Below are 22,401 nucleotides of genomic sequence, written 5' to 3' on the forward strand. Positions count from 1 at the left end.
TGCTGATGTTTTAGTGGCAGCACAAAAAGCTTGCTGTTCCCTGGAGGGACACAGTCAGCTCTCAAACCCTTCAACGTGGAAGGCTGAGCTGAATTAATTACAGTTTATGCTCCAAAAAGGAAAATAAGACCTCTGATGTGCCTTATTTGCTTGATGTTCTTCCTCTTTTCAGCAGATGACCCTCAGGTGGCATTTCTTTCACTTGCAGCTCCTTTGTTTTGTTTTTTTTTTTTTTGTGTGGTTTCTTTCTGCATTAATTGGAAGGTCTGACACTTCCAGCCCAAGACATTTATCAGCATGGTACAGTTTTAATTAATCTCACAATAAAGCTGCTAGAGGTGAACTCGTGAAAGGACTTTTAGGGCAGGAATAATGCACTCAGTGACACGGGACACACTCTGGTGGGATTGACAGGATTTGGGATGCAGGAAGCTCGTGGCACATCCCTGTGGGCTCTGCAGCACAAGGCAGGTGTGCTCCTGAAAACAACATATATCCCACAAAGTGTACCCAAACACACTGAAAAGAAAACATTCCTGCAAAGATGAAGATCTGGGTTCCCAGTAGGTTCCTCCTGCCACTGGGACAGGCTTGGATATCCTTTGATGGCTAATTAACTTATAAGAATAAAACATACAGAGCACCTTTTATCTACTCTTTTTATAGCAATTTGCCAAGAAATGGCAAATTTCAGTCCTCTAGGACATCTTTCTTTTACCCATATCACAGCCACAAGTGGATTTTGACTCTGAACATTCAAGCCAGGATCACCAGGTGTTGGAAAAGTTCATTTTCTGATCTAAACTTCTCAACCAAAGCTCACTTCTATCAGGCAGGTGCAAACTGGCTCAGAAGTGAGGCTGGATGGAACTATCTAGAGCTAATGAGGATAAATCAAGCAGCACCATATGTCAAACTGAGGGTGGTTTGGGTGGGAACTGCAGAGCCAAACCCAACTGTGCTCACAAAATTCTAATTACCAGGTGGGAATTGCATCTGGATTGAGGAATGGCAGATTTAGAGTCTTTGAAAGCTAAATTTTCTGCTCCTTCAAGTTCTCTGGTGGCCACAGTGTAGCCATGGCCAAGTTTGATGTGATTGGCATAAAATAACTCACAGCATATTTTATTCTGGTGGAAATTAGAGGTGGGAATGGCTGACATAATAAAATATAATGTCTCCACCTTCTTGTAAAAAGATTTATGTGTTTTTGGAATTTGGATTCAGCACAGACTATTGGCTTCAACAAGTTTAAATGAGTGAAATTCTGAGGCATAAAATTTATTCTTCATGAATAGGTGGTGACTGCTTGATGAGAAGCTTAAGGAAGGTGGAACAACCTCATTCATGGCCAAGCAATCTTAATTTTTAAACTTCTTGAAAGAATCATAGAATCTTGGAAAAGACCTTTAAGATCATCAAATCCAACCATTAATTCACCACTGCCAAGGCTGCCTTAACTAGAGAGGTGTGAATGACTCCTTCTTTGTCTTGTTCTTATAACTTTTATTGCTCTGTGGTATGTTCTAATTATGTTTTTATGCTCAAGTCAGTAGATTCAGCTGAGAAAAGTGAGTTTGTGCTGGTTTTTGTCTCACTTTTTCCTTAAAGGCTTTCAGTAGCTGCAGTTGGTTCCTCTGGGTGATTTGGCACAGGCAGTGGTGCAATGGTAAATAAAACCCATCCTGTTCCTACCTGAAGTTTTCTAAAGCTTCTGCTACTTGCCAGAGGCAAAACTGCACATCTCCAGCTTTTGCTTATAGACTATCAACTGGGATTTGTGGGTAGGGTGAGAAAAACAATTTCTGATACAACCAGAAAAGGTCTTCATACGGAGCTGGAATTTTGCCTGATATATATTTATATTAAAATTTAAAAATGAAAAAAAAAAAAAAGAAAAAAAAAGCCAGTTCTTGGTTCATTTACAGACACAAGCAAGATGGATCTTAGTCTGTCACTTCACAGCTCAAGCTCTCCTGAATGTTGCGCCAAGTAAAAAATCATCCCTGGGATCCAGGTGTATTCCCTCGTCATTTGTCAGGAGTAACTGTTCTGCAGTTTAGAGCTGGCAGTTCTCAGCGGTGTTTCATCAGGATAATTCCACACTCTGTCATCTGAGGGAATAAACTCTCCCTGCTGACAGGAACTGGGGTGAAGACACCAGCAATTGACTGGATATTACAGAGGCTCTCTGAAGCTTATTCAGTGGAAAAGGGACTATCAGGTCATTGGGCCCAAATTGTGTGTTTGGCTTCAAAAGCTGCGAGGGGCTTACAAAACCTAAGAGGAATCAAAAGCACTGGTCTGTGAGACAAGAGGTCAGGCTGGGCAGTCCCTTCAACCCTTGAAACCTCTCACTGAAATGCTTTAATTAAAAAGGAAAAATAAAAGAAAAATAGATGATAAAATGTGGTATTTTGGCAGTACATGGGTGTTTCAGGTCCCACTCTAATGCCTTCTGAGCTGCTAAAGCAGGGCTACAGCAAGAAAATATCCAGCCTGGTAGCCTTTGTCCTTTTCCTGCTGGGAGCAACCTCTCCAGGGATGGGACAAGCGGTGGTTGGAAAGATGCACGGGCAATGGGGAGTGGAGTCAACGCTTTCCTGGGATCAGCAGTGGTGGTGGCAGTGGGGACTGGTGGTGGCAGGAGGTCATGGGAGGGAGACAAAGACATCACAAGACCTCAGCTCTCACAGGAAGCCAGAAAGCAACTGAGTCCAAAACCAGAGAGATCAATGAGATCCAGGGAGTTTAACCTGCTGCAGATCTCCTGTTGTCCAATTGAAATTGATTTGATTTCAAGGTACCACATCTCCACAGCCTGCCTGATTTGCTGATTGCTGGGAAATCCTGCAAACAAAGTAATTTGGAAACAGATGGAGGGCTACAGGGTGAGGGAAAGGCCACAGGAGACGTGGACCAGGATGTGGGCAGGGACTGCAGCATCCCCATCCCTCTGCCTGCCCCAGGCCTGCCCAGCGCTGCACGGATCTTCCTGCGGGAGCACAGGCACCAGGGCAAGGGGACAGGGTGGGTGGCACCTCCACCAAGCCATTCTGAGCCGTGTGAGAAGCCTGACAGGTTGTCCCCTTTCCTCCTGCAGCTCACCAGGGTGCCTGTGGAGTCGTGCAGCCAGTACGAGACCTGCAGCGAGTGCCTGGGCTCGGGGGACCCCCACTGCGGATGGTGTGTGCTTCACAACACGTGAGTACCTGCTGGGCTCTGCCACCACCCCAGCCCCGCCTGCCCCCCTCAGCTGCCTCCTGATAACACAGCTAGAGGGGGGAAATGCTGTCTCAGCCCCTGGCTGAGCCTGTACCTCCAAAAAGTTCTCTGGGACTTGCTGGGGAGAGACTTTGCTTCGTTATGAAGGGTTTTTTTGGAAGACGAGGGGAAAGAAGGGTGGTTGAGGTTGGACAGAGCTCCTCCACCGCTTGGTCTACAGTTTGCTGACTGCATTGGCAAAGCAGTCTGGTGTTTTTTGAATTCAACACTCCAGCAGCTCTTCTCTGGGTCACATTTTCCTGGTGGTTTTCCATTCCATTCAAGGGAATTTGCCTCTGACCATTCGCCCTTGTGTCAGCACCTCTAGCTTTCCACTCCTGACCTGAACCTCTCCTCTTCCGGACTCATTGTGATCTCCATCGCCCTTAGAGAGGAGGAATCAGATCCCAGTAAACAACTGGGATCCACTCCAAGGCAGTTTTCATTGGGACTTTATGGTTTAACAGGCCAAGCAAGGCCTCATTCCACTCTTCCATTATTTTGTTGTACTGGTTTATCCACTGCCTCACAAGGAGAACTGGATCCAGGTGTCCTCAGTATTGGGATATCAGTTCATTGGCGTGTTTTTCCTCAGGCTTTTTGATGATGCTGTTGGTCTTGAAGCTGCCTCTGTGCAGCCTTTCCCTGAGTGATCTCCTCCTGCAGAGAGCCGTCTGCCAAAGCCATGGAGAGGGAGGTGTTGGCTTGGCTGGGCTCCTGGCTCTGAGTGACAAGGAGGTCTGGTTTGCCCAGCCCCTCTCAGCAGAGACAGGGGCAGGGAAGTGCAGTGGACCTGTCTAACCCAGGGTTCCAGCTGAGAGTGGCTCTGCAGGGTGTTGTCACTCCAAGCCTCACAGTGTCCTTGGCAGCCTTGGAGGGTTTTTCTGATGGGCCCTGCTCTTGCCGTGTGTTGGTCTTTTCCCTCTGAATTCACCTGAATTCTTCCTGTTGAGTTGCAAACTCTCCAGGTGGAGACAGGGATCCAGTTGAAGTGATAGACTTTGCTACCTCTCCTTGTGGAACAGAAGGGAACAAACCTGGACCATATTCCAACCTTCTGTCGATGCTCTGAATGCTCTGCTCCTGTCAGCTTGTGTGACCCTCATCCAAAACCACAGCAGTCTGCTTAATTTCAAATCAGATCTGGGGGATCCGTCCCAAAATACGTCCAAAAATGTGGCTCGTGCTCTGGAATTGTTCAAGAGAACCTTGGCAAACCAGTTCTGAATTGTGGTGTGGTGGGTAAGAGCCCAGAAAACTTTCATCCTGCTGACCTGAGGATATTTCCTTTTGACACAGAGCTTTATAGTGTGTTCCCATGCCATTTCAGCCTGTATCCATCCTCCAGGACACCGTGTGTTTGCTGCCAGCAAAGGGACAGCACAGATATGTGCAAGCAGCACAGAAAGGCACGAATTTGTTCACTGATTTTACCACAGCACTGCTGGATATTTCATCTCCTTGCATCCAGGGTCAGTGGCAACAAACAAATCAAAACATGCAGCAATAAATCCCCAAAAGGAGAGAGAAGGGGCACAGGCACCTGCAGAGTGTGCAGCAGCTCATCCTGAGCAGTACTGGGAATGAAATGGAGGGTGATGGGTGGGGCTGTCAGATTCAACTTGGTTAAAAAAAAATCCCTGCACAGGCTCGATTCTTGAGGGAGAAGTGTGGCTGGAGTCTGGACCTGGCTGATGGCAGCTTCCCTGTGCCCTCCTCCCTCTGGCCACTTAACCTCTGGTTCCTTATCTGGAGAAGAGAAACACCTCTTATTTATGTGCCTTTCAGCAGGGTCACCGAGATTGATTCCCTGTGGGGTTTTTTTGAAGCATTTTGAAGGCAAATGTTATCAAATCCCACTTCAAGTCTGTTGCTTCCCTCTAGTTTTTCTCACGGTGAAGAAATCTGATTTTCAGTCCTAGTTTGGGAGGGGTTTTCAGTGCAGCCTCAGGTGTTTCTGAGTCTCAGTTTCCTCATCCTTTTGGGCAGCCTTGAGAGCAAAGGAGCCAATTACATCCCACTCAGAAAGTTTTGTCTGCACAGGATGTTCAGGGTGAGGACACTGGAATACTGAGTCTCTAATTAGAAATTTGTGCACATCAGAACCCCTCAAGACTCATTAACAGACTTTTCCTCAACTGGAATACGCCTTCAACAGCTCCTGCGCGAGGGTCCCTGGGGAAAAACGCCATAAACATTTCCCCTCCTGGCTCCTAACCCTTCCTTCTTCCCTCCCAGTCAGGAATCCCAGGGGATTCCCAGTGCAGGGCTGAATCCACTGATGTGGAAGGTGTGGAGGAAGCAGCTGGGCTGTGCAAGAGCTGGGGTAGAGTGGGGCTGGGAGGCAGATTTGTGGGCAAAGCCACACTGTTCCCTTCTCCTCCTCCAGTACAAACCATCAAGAGGAGCAGTAGTGGGCTGGGGACAGGAGAAAACTGCCCAAAGGGTTACAGCACTGTATTTTTGTCTCTCTTCTTTTGGGATTTTTCCTACAAGGGCTGATGCAACTCCTCTTCCCCAGACCCCCATTTCCAGCCATCCTCAGCTCCCACCACCTGAGAGCTCCAGGGACAGCTCCCATCCGTCTTTTCCCGGCTGAGCTGGGCTGTCTGTGCCGAGGGCGGCGTGCCAGGGCTCGGGAATCGATTTCCACAGCTCTGCTGTCCTAACCTTACACCGAGAAACTCGAGTCCTCTGGGAGAGACAGACAGACCCACAGACGGCTGCGGGAGAGAGGGGGGAGGATGGATTGGCTTCTGTCCCGAGGAGAGGAGCTGATACAGAGCAGGTCACTGGAGCTTTTCATCTCCCTATCTTTACCCCGATCTTGTCCTCCCTCCCTTTCCCAGCTCTGCTCCCTCCCGGGCTCTGCTCAGGCCTCTCTGGGCGGTGATGAATCATTTACTCGGTGTAAATTGAAAATGTGGCTCTGGTGGCTGCGGGGGTCTCTGGGGGAGGGAGAGGGACAGGGATGGAGCAGTGGGGATGGACCAGCCTGCAGAGCTGGCACTCGGTGCCTGCTGCAAGGTCACAGCAATGTCACCAGCCCGGACAGGGGCTGCAGAAAGGGCTGAGAGCAAAGAGAAGTTTTCTGCAGCCCTGAAATGAATTCAGCAGCTTCCTCCTGTGTCAGATGCAGCACTGTCCAAGGATAACACCCAAATCTGACCACTCTTCTAATCCCCTGGCAAGTCACTCCTGTCTCCTCCATATCCAAACTGTAACCTCCCCCCTCTTCCTTCTTTCCCAGCTTCAGCTACTGAAAAACCCCTCCTTAAATCTAGATTGGATATTTGGAAGAAATTCTTCCATGAGAGGGTGGGGAGGCCCTGGCACAGGGTGCCCAGAGAAGCTGGGGTTACCCCTGGGTCCCTGGAAGTGTCCAAGGCCTGGTTGGATGGGGCTTGGAGCAGCCTGGGACAGAGGAAGTTGTCCCTGCCCATGTCTGGGGTGGAATAGATGATTTTGAGGGTCTCTTCCAACCCAAACCATTCTATTATTCTATGTACATTCACTAGTCCATCTGCATGTGGTCACCATGCAGGTTTTCAGCCCTGCACATCCCTGGGTCGTGTTTAACACCCCAGCTGCCATAAGAATGGAAATTTGGTGCAGAAAAGCAGCGTCCCTATAGAGAAGAGCAACATTTTATTGCAGGGACATCCCCTGCTGGGTGCAAAGAGACCTGTCCCAGGCTCTGCTGCGCTAGTGACACTCCTAGATTTTGGCTTTGCTGCCTCATTTCATCCCATGCAACATCCATCTAACTCCAAGAGGAATAGCTGAACACACACAAGCTGTCCTTAAGGAGGATGAACCCCCAGGCACCAGCCTCCTTCTGCTCTGGAATCTGCCCTTGCAGGCCTGGGGACTCCTTGGCTGGCAGGTCATTAATTGCAATCAGAGAGGGAAACAGTCCCATTTTCTGGGAGAACTTGTGATATTTCAAAACTTTTTTTTTTTCCTCCAGCTCGCAGTGGCCAATTATTTTTTTAATAAGAAATGTTCTTGAAAGCTGTTCTGGAAGGGACTGATTCCATTTAGTAATTGGAGAATGATTCATTTAGACTTTGGAAGTCCTCGTTTTGGGGTTTGATTTCAGTTTTTAGCAAATTGCTTGAGATTTCAAAATAAAAAGTCATTCTGAAAGGAAGCATTAATTTTTTTTTATTTTTATTTTTCCATTAGAATGAAACATTTGAGCATCTGTGATTTCTTTCTCCCCCAGAAGTCTTTACCAGCCCTAGAGACTGAGCAAAGCAGTCAACAAGCGCTGTTGGTTTAGAGGAACTGACATTTGCTGCGGAGGGAAGAGGGATTGTTTAAGCATCTCCAGTCTGTCCTGCTTGGAGATATCGGAGCCAGGAGCTGGGTCTGCTCCCTGCACTCCTCTGCTCAGCTCTGAGGAGCTGCTCGTGTCCTCTGTGTGTCCTTCTGGCACCCAGAGCCTCCCCAAGGCACCCGAGCTGGCTCTGTTGGCTTTGCAGAGCACATGCCAGCAGATCCCGCTGCTCCTGAACCTTGGGAATAGGATCCAGTGGCCTCCTGAAGGCATCCTCACCCTATGGAAGATGCAGTGACAAAAGACTCTCATTTCTGGGCCACAGCAGTCACCTTTCCTGCATCCCTTTGGCTCTGGGTAGGCCAGGAGATGCCCAAAATCTCCCACACAGAATTCCTCAGGTGGAATCCAGTGGAGCTGGTCTGGATTAACTGGATCCCTGCTGTTTTGAGACACCTCAGAAGCCATAGGAGAATTTTTTGGTTTCCCAACAAAAAAACCAGCCCCGTTCAGAGGGGATTGATGCCATTCTCTGGCAGCAGACACCCACCCCAGTGTCTGAGTAGTGACCCTCCACATCCTCCTGCTCTCCACCTCCTCCCACTTGTGCGGACAACTCACACACTCCAAAACTACAGCTCTCCTTCCCAGCATGATATGAAGGGAAAAACAGGCATTTAAACAAGCTGTTTTCTAGTGATCACCGTGGAGGGGGAGGGAGGTTTGTTATCCACACTCAGCCTCACTGCCAGACCAGGAGAAATGAAAGGGAAAAGTTCCAAAGTGCAGCTCGCGGTGTCTGGGCTCAGCAGGTAACCTGATGCGCCGCCTCTGGCAGAGCTCATTGATTTCCCTGGCTTTAACTTTCTTGGTCAAAGTCTTCTGAACCACCAGAGAGTCTCGGGTAACCCCAGCTGCCTACACAGGCTGCAATAAGACCTTTCTTGAAGGGTCTTTTTCTTGTTTGACTTTCTGCTGTCTGAAAGCCTGTGACTCTTTTCAGGGTTTTGTTCTTTCTTCTTCCCTTTTTCCCTTGTTTTTGCTTCCCAGTTTTTTCCTCCAGCACTGCTTCTGGAAGGGGCTGTGTGGGTCAGGCTTCAGGGACCCAGCGGGGCAGGAGGTTGGAATATCACACCCACTCCTGGGCTGCTCTGAGCTTTAACAGTGGGAAAAGAGGGATTTCCTGACTCTTGCAGGGGTTTGTGATCCTATAAACCCTCAGCTGCCCCTGCCTCGTATTCCCCATGCTGTTTTGTGCCACCTGGAGTCCCTTCAATAAGGCAGCAATTTGGAAGTGTTTTGCACTTGCCTGGAATGATGAAAAGTAATAGAACCAGGGAATATTCTGAGCTGGAAGGGACCCATGTGAATCATCAAGGTCCAACTTCTGGCCCTGCACAGAACAGCCCCAAAAACCACACCAGGTGCCTGAGAGCGCTGTCCAAACTCTTCTTGAGCTCTGGCAGGGTTGGTGCCATCACCACATTCCTGGGGAGCCTGTTGCAGTGCCTGACCACCCTCTGGGTCTCCCTGTCATGGTTAGGGACATTTTTATAGGAAAATCTTCCTCTATCCTTCCCTGCCCCAACATTGTCCTGCCATGGGGCAGCTCTTGAAGCCTTCAGACATCTCTGAGTCCTGTCAAAGGTACCTGATAATTGTCCTAACCATCCTGAGGATGGAGCAGCCACATGGAGAACAGCTTCCAGCTCAAATCCTGTTTTTCCTTGGAAATCTGTGCCCATCTGGGCTGTGCCTCCCCATTGGAAAGGAGACTCAGAGCCAGTTGTTAAGTTCAATACCCTGGTGTGTCTGAGGTGTTTGTGAATATTTCTCACTGCGAAGGAGATTTCCATTTCTGTGCTGCTGCATGATGGCAAGAAAAACATAAATGCTGGGAAAGAAAGTAATTCCAGGAAATCTGCAGCCTTTCATTTGGTTTGAAAGTCTCCCATCCTTTGTTTGGCAGTCAGTGGTGGCAAAGGAGTGAATGAGCTCTTAGGATGTCTTGGTTTGCCTCCTCCCATGTCACAGCTGGCCTGAGAACCCTTCCCACCTGACAGCAAGGGACAGTGGAGTCATCTTCCCAAAACTGGCCTTGGCACGGAGCAATTCCCACTTCTTCCCAGGCACTTATGGAAACTGGAGCCGGTGTTTCAGAGGGAAGCGCAGCAGGGGGACATCAAAGCACCCTGTCCTGAGCCCAGGGAATCTCTAATCTGCCTGCTGAGGTACAGCTAAAGTACCCATCCTTTCACACCTTTGGAACCGAGGAAATAGCCCCAAATGTGACAGCTCCGCAATGGCCTTTTGAAATGAGATCAGGGCTCTTAGCCCAGAGAGGAGGAGGAAATTCTCGGGACTGGGAGCGTGGCTATTGATGGTGATAAAGCCCCAGTGAATCAGAGGCTCCTGGGAATCCTGTTTCTCTACAGAAAACATTGAATAAACCCCTCTGAACCAGCCCTCTGAGCAGATCCCCATGGCTGCATACATTCCCTAAACACCATCGTGTCCCCTTTGGGGGCACTTTTCCTGCTCTGGTGAGCTGAGCAGTGCAGGGCAGAGCTGTGCCCTTCACAGGTTGATTATCTCGGTGGCTGTACCTGCCTGAGGCAACTCAGGGACAGCACTGGGCACTGTGGGCCATAAGACGCAGGCGTGTGGTAAATGTGTTTTGATAACAACCTTTTCTTTGATTAGCTTATTTTGCTAGAGGGCAGTGGGGAAGGGTGGGAAGATAATTAGTTTGTGCAGTGGGTTCCAGCAGAAGCTTTCTCCTCCTGCAGCCCTGTGAGTTTGGTGTCCTACTTGGGATTCGTCTCCGTCACAGGAACATTGGCAGCTCAGGTTTAGCGTTGCAGAAAGTTCCAGCCCCTTCAGGGGAAGGTGTTTGGGTGAAATATCTACACATCCCACAGGAGATATTTAGGGAGGGAACAGGGATAGGGGAAAGCTGCATGGCCACCCCGAGCATTTTTTAAAATTTTAAGATTTAAAAATCTTAAAAATCAGGTGTGCACTGGAGCTGAGATGCAAAGTTACAGGGACTGTCACACGGAACGAGTATTCCCAGACTTGAACTGCAACATGGATGTTGGCAGAGCCAGCAGGGAGATTCAGACCTCAAGAAGCAGCAAAATAAGGAATAAAGAATAACAGATATATTGTGAATATAAGGAGACTTTGAATTATAGGTGTTTTTATGTGCACCAGGAATTCGATTCAGTGACCCATCCCTGCTGTGCTGCAACTGGGGAACCTCAGGTGTCAGATGTTCACCTGGGACAAGTATGGCAGAGTCTGCTGTTCTTCTGAAGGACAAGATGTGGTCCTGAGGACATCTCAGGTGACTTTCAAGCTCGGTATGTTGGCAACACAACACAGCCTAACCCCAGTTTGGGATGTTCTCCCCTCTCAAATTCTCAGAACGGACAAAATTCCGTGGGTTTTGCAGCGTGACCGCTCTCACTCCTCCCGTGAATTTTAAAGTCTTGCAATGCCCTAATTTGCAATGGAGCAGGGCTAGGCTTTGCTGCAGGGCTGGGGCACTCAGCGAGTGTCAGGGAATATGGATGGTTCAGGGAGCTGTCTCAGTCGCTGGGCTGTTTGTAGGGAATCTCTCTCTTTTAGGGAATCTGTCTTGCTGTCAGGAGCTCCCCGGTGCCTCTGCAGCCAATGAGCTGCCAATGAGGGAAAATGGCACATGAAACAAGCCCTCCCCAGGGTGGGGGAACATCGCTGCCACTGCTGCTTCTGTGACATTTCATCAGCCTCCACCTGTGACAAGTCTCTGAAGGGAAAGGAGCGGGGGGGACCGGGGAGAAATTCCTCCTGAAGAAAAGAACGGCAAACCTTTAAGGTGTCTTTATCCAGTCTCAGTCTCTCCATGGATCTGCACACACTCCTGTCCATAAATTCAGGCCATCAGAGAATCATTTGTGTGGGAAGAACCCTCTAAAATTCATCCTGTTCCACCCCCTGCCATGGGACACCTCCCACCATCCCAGGCTGCTCCAAGTCCTGTCCAACCTGGCCTTGGGCACTTCCAAGGATCCAGAAGAAGCCACAGCTTCTCTGGGCACCCTCTGCCAGGGTCTCCCCACCCTCACAGCCAGGAATTCCTTCCCAGTATCCTCTGTTGCACATTCCCACGTTCAGTGACCTGCCACCCAACCTGTCTGTGCCATCAGCACAACCCTTAGCTCTCCCCATTACTCCCACATCCCCCTGCACTCCATTCCCCAAGCAGAGGTGCAGATGCTTTCCCCTTTGACTTCTGTAGCAGGGAGATTTTTTTTAATTTTTAAAATTCCTTTTAATTTTTTTTTTTTTTTTTAATTTTTGGATACTTTTTTATACAAGAATTGGGTATTTTTGGAACGGTCTCCACAGAGCAATGGTCACAGCATGAAGCCTGCCAGAGTTAGGAAGAGTTTGGGCAACACTCTGAAGCACAGGGTGGGAGTTTTGGGGTGTTCTGTGCAGGGCCAGATGTTGGACTGGATGATCCCTGTGGGTCCCTTCCAGCTCAGGGTTGTCATCCAAGCAGAACTGTGGTCCTGGAGGGAGGTTCTGAGCTCACAGGAGCTTCTGAGCTTGATTCTCTCATCCTGCTGTGGGGCTTTATCATGTGTATCATTTATCCTTACAGTCTTCCTAACCCCAGCAGCATCTGCATTTCTTCATTGTTCCATCCTCTTGAACATCTTCTCTTCCATTGTTTACTTCACATATGGATGCAAGAAACCAGGATATTAAAAAAACCCAGGTTTTCTTGCCATCCTCTGCAGGAAAAAACAAATTCCCAGTGAAGGACAGAGGCAGTGGCTGTGAATTTCTCCTGCCCCTGGCAGTGGGCTTCCTTGTGTGCTGTAGGGACATGGGGCAGCCCCACAGAAAACAGCTTTGCAAGGAAGCATCCACCACTCCCTGGTAATGGAAGGAACAGCAGGTTTCTTTTCATTTCCCTCCAACATCTTCCCTGCCTGGGAAGTTACACCAGCAATTAGCATGTCTTTTTGCTGGTTGTCTTGTGGCCAAAAATAAAGAGAAAGCTGAGGAAAAGTTGAGATAAAATAATGAAGAAGTGGGGAGAAAATGCTGAAAGCATGAAAGCAAGAAATGTCTGCTGGGACAGAGTGGAGGAGCTGGAGGATGATTCTCCCTAACCTGGATAAAGGGATTTGAGAGGTCAGGGAAATGGGAATTGCTGTGGGCTGAAGGACTGAGTCACTGTTGTAAGACAAGATCTGGGACAGGTTCTGGCTGGAGAAAACACATCCTGGACCCCTTGGTACATTTAGGAAGGAACGTCAGCATGATCCACTGGTTGCAGGATTTTCCTTAGGCGAGAGAGAACAGAATTAATTTCCTTGCCCTGCCATAGTACCTGGCATGATTTTGGACAAATTGCTTAGGATGGGATTTATCTCATCTGCTCCTCGGTTTCCTGTCTCTGCAGACAGTGAAGACAAGGACTTTTTCTGAACACATTCCTCCTAACCCCGGGGTGTTGAAGGCAGTGGAATGCATTGCCCCCTGGAAGTGCCAGTTTCTTTTAGAAGCTACTGAGGAACCTTAAACGACTGTATCAAACAATGGAGGCATTAAAGTGACTTAAAGTGAGTCCAGTCCTTAAATTCCCTGTGTTTTAGGCCCTTGTTTGTAGGACAGGAATAACAGTTCCTCACCTCATGAGTGGGTGTGAGATCCTAAGCCTTAAAGTATTTTGGACAATGGGTGGATTGCAGAAGTAGCTGGATGTGATGACTACAGTAAAACATATATATATATATAAAGTATGTATAAAGCATATATAAAGCACAAAAATAATAATTTCATCTCACAAGTGGCTGAGCAGGCTTTGAGTTTGTTTAATTAGAGCAGAAGGAGCCTTGGCAGACGTGAAAAGATGCAAGCACACGTGCAATTCCTTGGTTATCCCAGTGCACACCCTTCTGTTAGATCAGGGGTGGCACCAGAAGGGTTAAGGCAGACAGGGGTGAAGCAAACCCTCCCCATGCCTTGCTTCTCCCTCCCATATCTCATTCCCAATGCCTCCTGCCCCTCTGCCCCAGGCAGTGGAGGAGATCTACATTTTAATTGAGACATGAAGAAAATAATCTCAATCTAACTCAATCTAACTTCCCATGCCTGGAAGGCTTCTCTCTTGGTAGCTTGGTGCATATTTTGAGGTGAGGGTGGGTTAAAGCCCCATCCAACCTGACCTTGGGTGTTCCCAGGGATCCAGGAGAAGCTACAGCTTCTCTGAGCAGCCTCTGCTGGTATTTTACCACCCTCATTGTAAAAAAAAAATAAAAATATCTTATATCTCATCTAAACTGACCCTCCTTCAGTTTAAAACCAGCATTAATGAGGGTCCTGCATTAATGGGACCCCTGTATTAATGGGTCACCTTTATTAAGAATCCCCACTCTCATGGCTCAGAGCTGAGGTGAGGAGATGACCGCAACAAAACCAAACTCCTTTTGTCTTTCAGACCCAACTCCCCCCCACAAAGAGGTTTTTGTCTGCAGATTTTCTCAGCTCTAGCTGAGGGACAGGAGCCCCTGTGGCTCCCCAGGAGCTGGGAACAGGCAGCCAGACACGTCCTGCCCCCAGCAGCAGCTTGGAAGGGATGCCAGCCCTGCCAGGGAGCACTGGGTTATTTTGTGCAGGACAAGAGGGCAGGATTTCAGTTCAGATAACACTTGCCTGCTTTGTCTGCTCCCAGTCTCTCAGAGCTTGCCTGGCCTGATAAGGTGTTTTCAAAGCAGATAACAGATGTGGCAGGGCCAGAGGTGGCTTTTCTGCAGGTGGCCCTGGCCCTTTCCCACCCAGCACCTCTGAGGAGGCAGCCAGTTAATAACAGGAGGAGGATGATGATGCTGGGATTCTTGCCAAGAGCTGTAGCTCTTCTCAGGCAGAAGAGAGAATACACACACGGATACAAGCAAATCAGCCTGATCCTTTCCTCATCCTCACCCAGCCCCAGCCCTGCAAACAAGCTCACAGATGACTTTCAGTGTATGATTAGCCAAGAAAGCAGAAATAAATTTTCCATCTTGAGGCTATTGCCTCATAAAATTTATTTCCAGGAATGGTTCTTAATTTTGCAGTATCTCTGGGCAGGGTCTCAGTGTACCTGGACATGACAGTGATCTTCTGTGTGGGGAGTTATTTTTTACCAGAATTGTAAATCTTTGTTCTCTGTTCCCCTCTCTGCTTTTAAGGACAAAAGAAAAAAAAAAAAAATCCTGACCTGAAGAATGCCCTCCTGGCTTTATCTGGTAGAAGATAATGGAAATACAGAATCCTAGGATGGTCTGGGTGGAAAGGGACCTAAAAGATTATCCACTTCCCATCCTTTGCCATGGGCAGGGACACCTCCCACTATCCCAGGCTGCTCCAAGCCCATCCAACCTGGCCTTTGGCACTTCCAGGGATCCAGAGGCATCTGGATTAGTATCAGAAAGGGCTGATGAGAAAGGAAGGAGAGTGGACCCACAGCATAAACTCATCTGTCCAATTGACAAAATATCATTTGATGGCCTCTTGAGCTGTTGAGGAGCACATCAGTCCCATTATTGAGTGTTATACTTAATCTGCTATTGATTGGGGTGAGCTGCAGAGCACAGCCTTCCCCACTTCCCCCATTCCCAAATTAAAAAATAAGAGGAGAAATAAATGCTTTGACTTATTCATTCTGCCTGGATATTTAGGGAATTTACTGCTAATAGGAAAAAAACCAAAAAACCCAGCCCTTAAGCGTGAAAACATGAGTAGAATGAATTATAGCAAAATCAATTAATACTAACAGTATCTATTAAATATTGCACTCTGGAGCTTTGCAGGAGTACATTGCTGCTCTGATATGATCATGACATCATTAACATAATATAAAGAATCAAAAAATCAATAGCCTGCTGGAGCCCAAAATTAAGGCCAAGCAGTGTTATAGCATATCTTTAAATATCTGAAATAGCAACTTGTCTCTGTCATGTACAACCCATTTGCAGATGAAACATCTCTCCCAAAGTGGAGGGGAATTTGTTGGCCTGCCTGTCACTCCTGCAGCTGCCCCTTTGGGATACTTGACACGAAGTTATCTCACATTTTACAGCACAAACGGAGCAGGAAAACTGATCAGGGTTACATTGGCAGAACCCTGGAGTGGAAAATCTGATCAGGGTTGCATTGGTGTAACCCTGAAGGGGTCCAGAGCAGGCCCAGGGTCACTGCACAGATGGACAGACTGACAGATCTCTGTAGGGTGGGAACATGGGACTGTGTCTTCTCCTGCTGATTTGGTTTGTGTTTTACAAAGTGTTGAGGAGGTTCTTCTCCCTGGCTTACCAAGTTAGGACACTCCAACTCTTCTGTTGGCATTGGGTAAAAAACCAAAACAACACAAACAGAGACAGGAGAGGCCTTCAGGTGGGCTGGAAGAGATGTTTGGGCAAGAAGAGACTGACGTGGGTTTACCAGAACCGTAAAAGGGTTTGGGCTGGAAGGGACTTCACAGACCATCTCATTCCAAACCCCCTCTCATGGGCAGGGACGCCTTCCACTATCCCAGGCTGCTCCAAGCCCTGTCCAACCTGGCCTTGAACACTTCCAGGGATCCAGGGGCAGCCACAGCTGCTCTGGGCACCCTGTGCTGGGGCCTGCCCACCCTCACAATGAAGAGTTTTTTCCTAATATCCAATCTAAATCTGCCCTCTGTCAGTTTGAAGCCATTAGCTGGTGGCAGGAGAACATCTCTGCGTGTTTCTGAGGGCAGTCAGAGAGACTCCAGTGGGAGGAATCCTGTGGTGCTGGGCCATCTAACATGTATTTATAGCAGGAATTAAAACAACTCCATGGAATATTATTAGGCACTGGAAGACAGTTCCTAATGCTGCAAATTTATTAGGATGGAGTTTGGCTTGGGCCAGCTATCGCTCCTTCAAACAATTCCTGGACATGTTTGGGAATTAAATGGGCCAGGGAGGGTCTCCACAAAGTGTTTTGGAAGTTAATAGAGTTCAATAACGTGGCTGTGACCAGACCATGTCATTTGGCCCTGGGATTAGAGGATATTTCCTGGTATTGTTCAATGCACTAATGGGATGTTGTTCCCAATTGCAGGGGGACAGTAGGAGGAAAGTCCTGGAGGAAAGGCAGACGCTGTTGAGATAATGGGCTAAAAATCAACGTTTTTATGGAGGCATTTTCCCAAATGCAAAGGCAGGAACAGAGAAAACGTTTCAGTGCATTAGTTAAGAAAACAGAGTGGGAAAAGTTTGGAAAGAATAAGGAAACCTTTTCAAAGAGTGGGAGCTGACAGAGGAAGGAAGATATTTGTTGCCAGTTAAATAAAAATTAGGCAAGGAAGAGGTTTTAAAGGTTGAAACTCATTGTCTAAAGGTGAAGTCATAACATGCCTTTATCTTTGGAAGGTGATTGGATTAGAACTTGATAAAATTCAGGTTAAAGCATCAAAAATCAATGCCAATGAATGTCCCTTTTAATCGAGGCACACGAGAATAGGCAATCAGACAGAATTAAATATGTACTTGCTCCTGTGCAGAGTCTGCTTTAAATGAAGATGCTAATGGGATACACAGCCTGAAACCTCGATAAAGGGAAGCTCATTTATGGCATAAATCACCCAAGAACAATAGAGGTGGCCAAAATGATAAAGGAAGGGCTTTCATGTTAAAGAAAAGGTAAAATCAAAGAAGGAAAATAAGGTCAATGTGTGCACAAGTGACAAGGTGTCCCCAGGGAAGGGCACGGTGTTAGGGCTGGTTTATTGACCACTTGAAGGCAGTGACAGTGACAGTGACACGCTGAGAGAAATGCAAAAGGTTGGGAGGGCAGTGAATGTGGTAATGAGAGACTTCAAGTGGCCTCGTATGCACCGAGCAAATGTCACAACACTCGGAGCTCCTACCTGTAAACCCAGGAAAGGAGACACAAATCTGGATTTATTCTTGATTTACTCCCAGGATGTGCTGCAGGACACAGATATTCAGTGCCTTGCTCTCAAAGATTGACCACGTGCTGCTCAAATTCAGTGTTCTGTAGAGGCAGAATACAATAAACAAATAAAAATTACTGTGGGGTTCAAAGTGGAAACAACATAAAATTGAGTAGCTTGTTAAAAGGAGGAGCTAGGGTTAAAAAAAAAGGTGCAGTGACTCACAGTGTCCCGCATGAAAACATCATGTAAGAGGCTTGTGAAGTTATATGACCTATGAAAAAAGACCTAAAGATAGTAAAAGTGAATGAAATAAAGAATTAAAATACCTACTTAAATGGCAAAGTCAAGAGACATTATTTAAAATTAGAAGTTGCACTCAATGGAAGAAAAAAAAAAGAAGAATAAAAAGATCACTAATTCTGGGGTGTGAATTGCAAAACAATCATCAGGCAGCCCACATAGGAAACACATTGCTAACCTCATAAAAATAACTGATTGAAACTTAACGAGGTTCCCCTGGAAGTTTACTTTCCAAAGGGCACAGGCTGTCTGAAGTGGCTGCTGCTGAGGGCTCAGCAAAAATTTGTTTTTACAGCATAGAAGTGATGTTCCCTGCAAGATCTTGGGAAACTCTGGTGTGAAATTGCCATGTTGTTAAATCTGCTCTATACCTCATTGCCTATTCTGGACTTGATGGAAGAATGAAAGGTGGAAAACTATATATATATATATATATATATATATATATATATATTTAAATCAAACTCCTGAAAGGTCCAAGAGCTGGAATTTGAAACTATGAAATTTGAATCCAGGCTGACCCATCCCTGGAAGTGTTCCAGGCCAGGTTGGATGGAGTTTGGAGCTACCTGGGGTAGTGGAAGGCACTTATGGCAGAGGGATTGGAATTAGATCATCTTTAATATCCCTTCCAAGCCACCATTCTGGGATTCTATGATTCCATGGAATATTTTTTTTTCCCCATTAATTTGGTTGAGCCGTGATTAAGAATAGATGAATAAAAAAAGCACATGACACGCTGGGGGAGGACGGTGGGTGTCACGAGTCAATTATTGCTCTTTAAATAAATCAAAGTCCATGTGATAGGGATGATGTGGTTAATACAAAGGAATTTATACTTTTCCCATAGTTAGGAACCTCAACAATGCTGTCATGGGACAGGAAGATGAGTCCTCTGATAGATCAGCAACCAGTTCAAAGGTGGGAAATAAAGACCATGAATAAAGGGTTGTGATGGAGGGAGGGAGTATCTGGGAGGGTCCCATGGGAATGTCTGCTGAGGGTGTTTGGTGTATTTATAAATGAGCTAAAAATGGGTGAAGAATGAAGTAGAAAAGGTAATTGGTGCTAGAGAGAGTTTTTCAGGATTGTCAGAGGTACACAGGGAGAGATTGTGTGACTTGGCAATTTTCATCTTAAAAGAGAGATGACTGAGAGGGCCACAATAGATCCAGACAATCAGGAGTGCAGTGAAGAAAGCCAAGAGGGGATGATTACTGCCCATTTCTCATAACACAAGATCTGGGGAACTTTATATGAGATTATTAAGCAGAATATTAAAACAAACAGAAGAAAGGACATTTTCATACAGTGCATCATTCATCTGTGCAGCACTGAGAGGCACATTATGGAGGCCAGCAACACAACTGGCTGGAAAGCAATTAGACAAATTAATGAAAGAAAGATCTGTTGAGAGCTGTTCAATACAATGACATCAGTGCAGGCTCCAGGGCAGGCAGTCCCTTGCCAGCACTGGCTGGAAGCTGGGAGCTTAAACCCGGAGAATTTTCACTTTATTAGCTTTGTTTTGTCATTTTTTTCTGCCATTGGAGTTGGAGAATGAATGAATGGCTCTATGGATGTTGGGCTGAGCCCTTGCAGCCATTTCTACGTTTCTGCATTTTCAAGAGCATCTCAAACATAATTTTGCACATAAAAACCCCCTGATCTGTGTCCTTGCTAGTCCAGCCCCCAGCACTGACCCAGAGCTGCTGATGTAGAGCCTGATGAACCCCTCGGCCATGCCCATCCAGCCAGGATGAGTCTGGACCCCCTTTGCAGACATGGAAACACCAAACTGCTCTTCCCCCTGCCCAACACTCCTTGGAGGTGGTCCTGGCTCTGCTGTTGTCAGGACTGGCTCTTTGGGGTGCTGTTTGGCCATTTCCCTGCTGCCTGGAGCAGGGGCTTCTCTCCCGTTCAGCCACCCCATGGTCCTGCTCCCAAGCTCCCTCTCAGCTGTGGATTTTGTTGGCTCACAGTCCACACTGAATTGTGTTTGATTAGCTCAGTAAATCCAGGAAGGGCAAGCCAAGATTGTTGCAGAAGCCTTTCAGCAGCAGCAGCGGGGAGCCCAAATCCCCATTAAAATGTGTGCTCGGCTCATCTCGAATCTCTCATTTTTGCTGTCTCCCTCCATCCCCTCCTTTGTTTTCCTGCCTTTAATTGCAGTTGATGAAGTTTGGATCAGTTCTGTCATGCTGGGTTTTTTATGAAGTGGTCTTTTCCCTGCAGACCAGGCATCAGGATTCCTGGTTTCCATCTAAAACTCAAGGTTCGATGGGCAAGGGATGTTTCTCCTGTGGAGCTCAGGTTCTACATCCTGAAAAAAAAAAAAGGTGACTCAAAAGTTTTGCTCTCCCCACAGCATACAGGGAGGGCATGTGCTGGATTTATGGATTTCCTTTGGATGTGTGATGGGGGATGCTTTAAGGACGGATTTTGAAAGACAACTTTATCCGCTCATCTAAACGATTCCAGCGTGAGGTGTGTCAATGTCACAGCCACCAGCTGGTCTAAAATTCAACCTGCCAGTCACTGTGACAAGGTCGTGAGAGATAGGAGGGTGGAGAAATCCCTGAGCTGAGCTGCAAGAAGTCTTCAGGGAATTACTGTGTGGATCTTGCTGGGGCTCAGACTCAATCACAGATTTGAGAAAACCCTGCACGCGGATGTCTTGTGAGATCTGTGCCCCCTGTGAGCTCTGGGATGAGCTGGTGGGAACCTATTCTGGTCAGACTGGGAATAAAGGAAGTTATTTTAACAGGATCAGTCCCTTGTGCCAGAGAGGATCTGACTTGCTGCTGCTGCTGCTGCTGACTCCTCTTCCCCAGCCACCTCCTGAGTGCTGAGGATCCCCTTTCCTTGCCTGTGGTAATTGCCAAACATCTGAGGGGGAGAGTAAGGAAAAGAAATCTATGAAGCAAACACAAACTGGGATTGAGCTGTGTTTGAAGGGATGGAGGGAAGCTGCAAGGCAAAAAAAAGCCAACCTTGCAGCAGGATGGAAATAATCATCGACCACCTGAATCACCCAGCATCCCACAGACCCTCCCAGTGGCAGCACTGAATTTCCTCCCATGTCACGAGAAATGCTCCTTAGAAGAGTTTCTCAGGATGCATCACGATTCTTGTTCCAGAGGAATGAAGTTATTAAATATCTTTAGAGCTCCCTGAGTCTCTCTCCTGCCTCCACCCAGGTCTGTGTATGTGTCACTGCAAACTGGCACTGTCATTCCTCAGGTGTAAGGATTTCTCTTCTGAATTATGGTTTTGAGTCTAGGGAAAGAATTAGGGCTGGAATTATTAGCCTGAGCCTGGCTGAGCATTCCAGTTCATCCCTGTCCTCCTTGGCAAGGCCATGGGCAGAAATCTCTAATTCTTTCCTTTAAACACCCATGAAATCAGAGGGAACTATTCAAGGTTGTTACAGAAACACAAAAAATAAAATTTGTTCCTCAGGGGCTATTTGAGACCAGAGAGTGGGATATTCCTGGGTGGGAATAGGGATTTGCTTCTCACAAAGTTCTGGTCCAATTGATGCTTCCTCAGAGCAGCTCCAACAAATCACTCCATGGGTGCTGCACATGCTTTAATTAGATATTGAATCACTGACTAGAAATGAGACCCCACATAAATCTGAGGTCAGCATCTCCCACCTGCTGTGCCTGAGCTGGCTGCTTCAGTGCAGGCAGAAGGTCTGTACCTGCCCCTGACCTTCCTCTAATTATTTGGAATCCATATTATGGAACTTGCTGCACAAGGCAGCCAATGCCAGGTGTTAAATTAATAAGCTGAACCAGGTTTTCTGATCAGTGCTCTGGGCTGTTTGCCATTCCTTTTTCTCCTCAACATCTGACAAAATAACCCAGGGCTTTGGTCAAAAGTATTTTGTGATATTGGTAGCACTTTGGAAGTGTTGGATATTTTTCCTGATGGAGAAGGAAAAAAAGTGGGGGGAAACTGATCAAGTCAGGGAAAAAAGTAACCAGAAAGCCGATGTTGGGGGAGGACAGTGTGTAAAGAGAATCAGAAACACCTACAGGAGGTGCAGTGCTGGCAATTCAGTGCTGGTGAACTGGAAATACAAGGAGATAAAGTGCTGGAAAGATTTTAATCCAACACATTCAGCCATGGGATGAGCAAGGACAACTCCCCACCTACTACCCGTGATTCTGAATTAAAATCTTCTTTAATAGCAGGCTGAGGAACTTCTCATCATTATGGCCAAAACATCTAAACCCACATGCTGGAGATAAACAATGAATGGATTGGGAGAGGGAATATCAGTGTGGGACAGGGATTCTGCAGAGTGGCTGGTTGGAAGTGAAGCTGTCACCTGAGACTGCCACCAGGGAAATCCCTGACACAGGCATTCATTTGCTTGTGGAGTACTTTTCCTAATAGAAGAGGCAGTAACACATCAATAAGGCATCCAGGACAGGGGTGGAAAACATCCTGGAGGAGATGCCTGGAAAACATGACTTGGGATGTCGGTCCCAGGTTCAGATTTTTGGGATGAATAACTAAAAGGGGCCCAAGGAGCAGCTACAGGCAGAGCTATTGGGCTGGACCTACTGTGTCA

At 47.2% G+C, this 22,401-nt stretch overlaps 1 protein-coding gene across 1 annotated transcript in view; it reads left to right on the top strand.

Moving 5' to 3' along the window:
- The window catches only part of PLXNA4 (plexin A4), a 390,481-nt gene that overhangs the window by 244,343 nt on the left and 123,737 nt on the right, over positions 1–22,401 (top strand). Inside the window, exon 4 of the mRNA XM_086886383.1 lies at positions 3,104–3,204. Coding sequence (XP_086742509.1) covers positions 3,104–3,204 — 101 coding nt within the window. The remainder of the gene's footprint in view (positions 1–3,103; positions 3,205–22,401) is intronic.

Source organism: Cyanistes caeruleus, chromosome 4, assembly GCF_971803275.1.
Source record: "Cyanistes caeruleus chromosome 4, bCyaCae1.hap1.1, whole genome shotgun sequence".
Lineage (NCBI taxonomy): Eukaryota > Metazoa > Chordata > Aves > Passeriformes > Paridae > Cyanistes > Cyanistes caeruleus.